This window comes from Gossypium raimondii, chromosome 12 (assembly GCF_025698545.1).
Source record: "Gossypium raimondii isolate GPD5lz chromosome 12, ASM2569854v1, whole genome shotgun sequence".
NCBI lineage: Eukaryota > Viridiplantae > Streptophyta > Magnoliopsida > Malvales > Malvaceae > Gossypium > Gossypium raimondii.
The window spans coordinates 35,311,534-35,319,567 of record NC_068576.1 but is presented as its reverse complement, the minus strand read 5'-3'; the positions used below and the strand labels follow the sequence as shown (position 1 = coordinate 35,319,567).

At 32.4% G+C, this 8,034-nt stretch overlaps 1 protein-coding gene across 4 annotated transcripts; it reads left to right on the top strand.

Annotated features, from left to right (window-relative positions):
- Window positions 1–3,265: 3,265 nt before the first annotated feature.
- Window positions 3,266–6,778, top strand: LOC105763821 (uncharacterized). Of its 4 annotated transcripts, XM_012582193.2 has the most exons (14): window positions 3,266–3,429; window positions 3,514–3,590; window positions 3,686–3,825; window positions 4,112–4,150; window positions 4,235–4,327; window positions 4,411–4,527; window positions 4,607–4,702; window positions 4,805–4,918; window positions 5,073–5,126; window positions 5,252–5,299; window positions 5,451–5,601; window positions 5,792–5,957; window positions 6,126–6,195; window positions 6,295–6,778. In XM_012582193.2, the coding sequence occupies exons 2-14, from the start codon at window positions 3,533–3,535 to the stop codon at window positions 6,547–6,549; spliced, it is 1,401 nt and encodes a 466-aa protein (XP_012437647.1). In that variant the 5' UTR covers window positions 3,266–3,429; window positions 3,514–3,532; the 3' UTR covers window positions 6,550–6,778. The 4 variants fall into 4 exon arrangements, with proteins under 4 accessions (XP_012437647.1, XP_052481708.1, XP_052481709.1 ...); XM_052625748.1 differs by lacking the exon at window positions 4,235–4,327; XM_052625749.1 differs by lacking the exon at window positions 4,805–4,918.
- Window positions 6,779–8,034: the final 1,256 nt, after the last annotated feature.

The following is an 8,034-nucleotide window of genomic DNA, read 5'->3' as shown; positions in this document are numbered from 1 at the left end:
TCATACTAAATATGTAAATCCCTCTATTTATAATTTCACGGAGTCAGTTTACAGAATTGGGTTTTGAAACCACATTTTTCAACACCGGCTAAAATCGGGTCATTACACATAAAATAGGACTAGTAATTGAATTTAACCAAATAAATTGAACAGTTATTGTTTGGGTCAAGATTGAAATTTTAAAAATTTGAAAAAGTATAGGGACTAAAATTGACCAATTCAAAAAGTATAAGAACTAAAATTAATCAAATTAAAGCATAGGGACTAAATCCACAACTTTCATAAAGTACAAGTACTAATAACATAATTTAACCAATTGTTTATCTCCTTCCCTTAAATTTAATATGCCTTTATAAAGTTATAATATCGTCACAAACATTATCAATTTGTTCTATTTTGGTTACTGAGCAGTTTGACCTAAAATTTCCATCCAAAGTGTTGATATAACATGTCACGTCAACTTGTTGTTACACTGTTAATGATGGTTAACAACTTAATGACCAAAATATAACAAATTGATAACATTAGTGACCATATCATAACTTTTATCAAGATTTAAACCAAAAACATACCATCACATCCAACTACGCAACATACCAAAACACAACTTCAATCACCACCATATATACAAATTACTATCATTTCACCTAAAACCAAAATATTATCAAATATCAACAACATCAAAGCAAGGACTTCCTAAGTATATGTCATTACAATTTAGAACATCACCACACTTGAGTCTGGGATTCGTTGTTGGATGCTAAGTCGACGATTAAAAGAGAAGTACCTAACCTACGCATGAAAAACAAAACCACACACTGAGTATAACTCAGTGATATTTCTATAATCTGAACAATTTAACTTGACATAAATAATCAAGATATGAGAATGCAACAATAATGTTTATGCACTTATGATTCAAATCAATAATACAAATTTACCTATTCTTTAATACATCCATTAAATCCCATATACTCAAGCACATATCAATGACATTTCATATAGCATTTGTTAATCTCAATTCATGCAATGGCATGATCCAACTCTTTGTTCAATATTCGATTTTATTTCATAATTCACATCTCATTTCATTATTTCATATTTCATTTCTCGTCTCATATTCATTTCACATTTTTGCTATCTCAATATCGAGCACATAAATTTATTATTTAATTTCCCCTATTAAAACGACTCGGACTCAAATGAATACACGGATCCAACCAACACACCAGTTTGGCACCCAGTGCCTAATCAGATAAATCCAAAGTAATAATTGTGCCCAGCGTTATATAAATTGACACTCATTGTCTCATCGGTTAAACCGAAGCAAATTGGCACTCAGTGCCTCATTGACTCGAAATCAAAGAAATCCTTGAACTCTTCCTATCTTATAACATGTCATCTATATCCGACTCAGCCCGAAACAGTTAATATGGTTTCACTTCACTTTTCAATACAACCAATGTCTCAATTTCATATATACACAATATCACATATATTCAATTCAATATTCATAATCAATATATTTCATAATATACAAAATCAATCCATTTCATTTCAATTATGAATTTAATTCAACCCCAAAGTACCAAAGTACTCACCTCAAATGCTTACCATATGCAAACAATTATATATGCAACAATCTACTATTTAATTCAGATTATAGAAACACAAACCGTATATTCCGAGTTACTCGGCGTCGACCTTGTCTTTCCCCTTCTTACTCGAGGATTCCAGGACGATGTTCACTACAGAATACAATAATTACAATAGATTAATATTACACAACTCAATTAACAATAATTTCAATTTTTAACACATTTTGCTAAATTCTCAATTTAGTCCCTAAACCGAGACTAATTTTAATCTTCATATTTAATTTCAAATTTTTATATTAATTTCACTCTAAGCTAAATTCAACTCCTTATTTTTAATTCTACCCCTTAATTTTAATTTTTTCTCAATTTAGTCCATATTGCTCAAAATCAACAATTAATTATACAATTTGATCCTTTTCCACTTCTAACTTAAAAATCTATCAATTTAACCCTATTATTTAAACTATTCAACAATAACAAAATTTAAAATCTTAAGCAATACTAAAAATTACAATATGGGTCGGGTAGCTCTAAGTACCGGGATTCTAAAAACATAAAAATTAAAGAAAACGGACTAAATTAACTAACCAATTGAAGTTGAGAAGCTAAAATTCCCTAAGTTTGCCGTTGGTCTCTCCTTCTTTCTCTCTTTCTTTTCTTTTCTTTCTTTTCTAATTTGTTTCCATGCTTTCCCACTTTCTTTCTTTTTAATTTTTTTTATTTTTAATAATTATTATATAATATACATATACATTAAGTTTTATAATATATAGCCCACTTTAAAAGAATAAAAGTGTAATTGCTACTTTAGTCCCTTTTAGTTTATTTCAATCTATAATTTAACTTTTAACTTTAACGTGATTTAGTCCTCGAGCCTTAATAACTCCTGATTCATGATAATCACCTATCCAAAATTTAATTCGCTACTAGACTAACTACGTAAATATTTGTTAAAAATATTTATGAGTCCGATTCATAGGAACGGAGTCCCAGAAATACACTTTCCGACACCCCTGACTATCGGGTCATTACACTCACATATATATATTCTCAATCATACCCATCTTCAAGCACAACCTCAAATGCGATAAACTTGTTCTGGACAACAACCTAAAGATATTGATTCTTACCCTTTTCAACCTCATGTTGTAATTTTTTACCCAATCTGAACATGGTGATCATTAATGTTGATAAAAAGGGAAAAGCTTAATCTACTAAGTCTTCTTCATTTTTTCCCTTAAATTATTTTATTTATAAAATCGTTGTTTTAATAAATAAATGCTATGTTAGAAAATGATAAAATAAACATTCATTTATTTATAAATATTTTATAATTTTGTATGTACTTTTATAAAATTTTATGTATTTTTATCGAAAAAGATTCTTTAAATATTTTTTATTTGTATGGTTTTTTAGAAAAGAAAATTATTCTTGAATGTTAAAGAATCAAGACTAAATTGATAAAGTTGATATTTAAATTTATTGAAAACATTAGAGGGCTAAATATAGTATTATGCCAATGAAAATGACAATGTCGGCATTGCATTAGTGATTCAACAAATATTAAAATTTGATAAGATTAATGACTAAAATAAAAATTTTTAAACTTAAGTGACCAAAACAAAAACATGCTGATAGTTAGTGAGTATAAGCAAGCAATTTTTTCACTGACAACGTGCTGAAGTGAAAATGGAACATCTCATCTCTCCTTTCTCTAAATAATACTATCTGTTAATGTCGTTCATCATTCATTCCGGATCTAATCAAATCATCCACAATCTCAAAAGCTTGTTACTTTGAGCTTTGATTCTATTACTAGTTCGTGTTAATTGTAAAAATTCATCAAATCTCATTCTTTTAAAGTATTTTTTGTTTGGGGGGTAAGAAAATTGAACTCGAATTTTACTGTTTGCAGGATGTAATTGAATTTCACCATGTTCGAAAGTCATCATCTTCGAAAACCCACCGGAAAATCTGCTTTTTCCGGCCTCGGTAAGTTCAAAATTCAACCCTTCTCATCTTTTTCTTTAATGGGTTTAACCTTTTATTTGAATTTATCCAAAAAAATTTGTAACTTTTTTTTGTAGGGGCTGGTGAACCGGGTAATAGCGTTCAAGAAAGTTATGTTTTTCCCATGGTGTTGGGTGATATGAAAGGTACTACTAATTCACTTACCCACACAGCAGCAGCTATGATGCCTTCTTCCATTTTTATATGGAGATTTCAGGTTTGTTGAATTCCACAATTTGGTACATGAATTTTGATTTGGTACAATTATACATATAAAAGGTGACTTGTGGTTCATATGTAGACATAAAACTTTGATTTTGATTCAATTGTATACATTTTGTTTCATATTGGATTAATATAATTGTTTGTGTATCAACTTAAAATAGTGCTAATTCGTTATCGTTGTTAGTGATTTGTGAAACTTGAATCAAACCATTTGGTTTTGATATTTATCCCAAAATGAAAAATGATGAACCTTTTAAGAACTGGCATTGAATTTTCAGGTCACATTGTTCTTAGTCTGGGGTTTCAGTTGTTGCAAGGTTAGTAATTAGTATTATACAATTTAGCTACGATGCCGTCGATGATAGTGCAAATTTGTGAAAATGTTTCTTGTGTTGAATTAGATTGGATGGGATTCAGTTATGAGAATGAACTCGGACCTGCGAGACTTGTTCTTGTATGAGGCATTCTTATATTATAATCCTCTCCTTCTTGTGGTTAGTTAAAATGACTACCCGAGTTTGTTTCGTCGATGTTTGATGTTTGTTGAATCTTACTTCTCAATGTTGCAATTTTGTAGACAATGATGGTTTGGTTATGGGGAGTGTGTTTATGGGTCTTCTCACAAAGTACTATTAGTTATGTAAAAATATTCGATATCGATCAAAACCATCTTACTCACAGAGAAATTTGGAAGGTACGTCCTTAAATCGTAGTGCCACTGCCAAAAATGTGTTCAGTTTCTAATTTCCGGTTCTATGTTTCGATATATGCAGTGTAGCACATGGTTGACAATTATAGTACCGACTAGTATGACGGCATACCTTTATCTTTACTCCCATGGAGAAGTATCATTAGCTGCATCACAACCAGTGTAATATCTACCCTTTTTTTCACGGCATTACATATAATGAATTTCTGCATATATACGAATCCGTATATGATTTTTTCTTTTCGGTTAATACAAATTGCAGGTGATCCTGTATATTGCTTTTGCTTTAGTTTTGGTATTCCCTTTCGATATTTTTTATTTGTCTTCTCGTTACTTCTTCTTGAAAACGCTATGGCGGATAGCATTTCCACTGCAGGCAAGTTTCTAGTGTAGTTTTATTTCCTTCATACGTACACGAGCTAGCAAGCTGTATTTCTGGGGACCTTTTTTTTTTTTCATTTTCGCTGTATTTTGCTCTCCGTGGCTGACATGCATTCTTGTATTTTACTTGTTTAATTTTTGTATAACAGCCAATTTCATTTCCCGACTTCTTCTTGGCTGATATTCTAACTTCCATGGCCAAGGTATGCACCTATGACCTCGTTTTAAGGCAAGCAACTCTTTTCATTTCTTGTAATTATTAGATTGCATGTCATCTTACCAGATTTCTTGATCTGTCATGCATGCTCGTAATCTATATTATGTGAAGGTATTTTCAGATTTGGAGCGTTCAGCCTGTAGGATGCTTCATAACCAGGTAAGTCAATTACGACCGGTTGAACCGAGTGCTTAATGTTTTGTCTGTAATACCTCATAATATTGCTATTGAATTGCTTGGACGAGGTCGAATTAAACCCATGCTTGTTGATCTTCTTAGATGAATAAATGAGGTTTGTCTTGCCATGTAGGTTGCGACAATTGCATGGTTTGAAGCAGACTCAATTTGCGGTAGTCACTCAGTTGCTATTCCATTAGTGCTTGTTATACCTTATATTTGGCGGCTAATGCAATGTCTGCGGCAGTATAAAGACACAAAAGAAAAGACAACCCTTTTCAACGGTAATACATAGGGGTCCCCGATGTTTACTATTTTCTTATTAATTTACGTTTAGTCAGCCATGGATATGAAAATGTGAACCGTAAAGCTGTACAATGTTAAACACGCCCTTTTAACTTTGTTAGTGCTTCGGTTTGCTGGTTCACACTCGGCTTATCTCATATTTTAACCCAATTTGCATGTGGTTTTCAGCTTTAAAATATTCGACAGCAGTCCCCGTGATTTTTCTTTCGGCCCTTAAATATCATGTCTTACCTGATAGGTGGACATATGTTTATCATCCCCTCTGGCTTATCTCAAGTTTTGTTAACTCGCTCTACTCGTTTTACTGGGACGTAACTCGTGATTGGGACCTTAGGTACGATGAAATATCTGTTCCCGACACAGGCACTTCTATATAACTTTTGTTTGTGAGATCACTTTGGCATTTCTTGCACTTAATTTCGGTTTATTTCGAATTTGATACACGGAGCTACACGTTGACATAATGATCAACCTATATCATGCATGCATTGCATTTTCTCAGTGTCTTCACTAGGATTTTCAAGTTCAACAAGCCAAGTTGGTGGTCCGATCTGTTATACGGGCAAAATTGGGTAAAGATTTTATGTGCCATTAATTATTCTTCCAATTCTGCTATGGCGTATCAGTAGCTAAGCTCACATGCATAACTGCCTTTTTCGTTCACTCGTTAGGTTTATTATTGGGTTATCGGAAGCAACTTGATTTTACGATGTACGTGGACGTACAAACTATCCGCTCATCTCCGCCACAACTACTTAACCGTGTTCACCATTACCACCTTAGAGATGCTCAGAAGGTTCCAATGGATATTCTTTCGAGTTGAAAACGAGTGGAATAAAATTTCCAAGTCCAGCATTCAACTTCCCATGACCGACATGCCGAACGAGGATGAAAAGTTAGTAGACTTGTCGGATCACACTGTATAGATTAGAACAAGTCTCCGACTGTAAGTAGAGCATCAAAATTGAATTCATTCTTTAATATATTACATATTGTTTCAGCCCAAAAGCAGTTGTTGCATTTTGGTTTCCCCTTTTGATGAGATTTTCGTATCTTGCAGTTCGGTATTTTGATTTGTAAACGCGGCTTAGATGTTGTATAATGTCACAATAACATAACATTCATATTGGAGATTTACAAGTTGCTTCAATTTCATATCATGTTTTAAAATTTTAGGGTCTCAGGTTTTTTGGAATTTGATTCAATTTATTGTTTCGTGTTGAATCATTTTAGGATAATTGAACTGAGTCGAACTTGAATAATGACAAGCTCGAGCTCAATTTGAAATTCGGTTTGAACTCGATCGAATATTAACTTATAAGCTCGAGTTTAGCTTAAGCTCGTTCATACTCAATATGTTCGAGCAAGTTCATTTGTATTCAAGCTTGGACTCGTTCATACTTAAGCTCTTTTTACATAATAGAGATAAAAAAAAAAAACCTAATTTCATAACATAAAAATAGGTAAAAGTATTATGTCATTGTACTAGTAGTTGGATTACATTTTGTTCCCTCTACTAAAAAAAGAGTAAAGAGTAAAATAGTCCATGTAAGTTAGATCAAATAGCAAACTAACTGATTATTTCCTCAATTATGTCATTTTTAACCATAGAAATGGAATAGAAAATACCAATTTACTCTTTAATATAACATATAATGACTAATTTATTTATTTTTTGAGAAAAAGAAGTAAAATGCAATTTGACTCCTAGTACAAGGGTCTTCATAATACTTTTACCCATAAAATTATTATTAAAATAAAAACTTAAGGCTTATTAGCTGTTTGAATAGAATATTATGGCACTTGAATACAACTAGCTTGAATTGCTTAATTTTTTTAAAATTAAATTCGAATAATTTGTGAACACTAATATCACATTAAGGCGCTCAATAAAATTTCTTTTGATTTTTTTTAGCCCTAAGAAGGTGACTCACGTAATACGTAATACAAATCTTAGCTTTTTCTCTTCATATAAAATGCCAAAATCCGTCACTCAATTCTCATGGCTTCTTGCAATCTTCGTCGTCGTCGGCAGCGAATTTGGGCATTAACGGTGGCTTTAGCCGAGGAAGCTTCATGGTGCTACGTTGTCGTGTTGATAACCCTACTGCTATTACTAAACTGTTTCAAAGAAGCTTGTACGATAACAAATGGTGGCGATGATGATGAGGATCGTAATAATGTCAAAGGGATGGTGCTGTGTGACGAAATTTATGTGGTTGGAGAAGGTGAAACCCTAAACACCATCGGAGATAAATGCGGTGATCCTAATTTAATAGTGGAGCACAATCCTCATATTCATGTCCCTGATGATGTTTTCCCTGGCTTTGTTCTTAAGATTCGCCTCCCAACTCTAGGAAGTCATTGAGTTAGCCACGTACTGCTTTCCATAAAGCTTAACCCGAATCTTG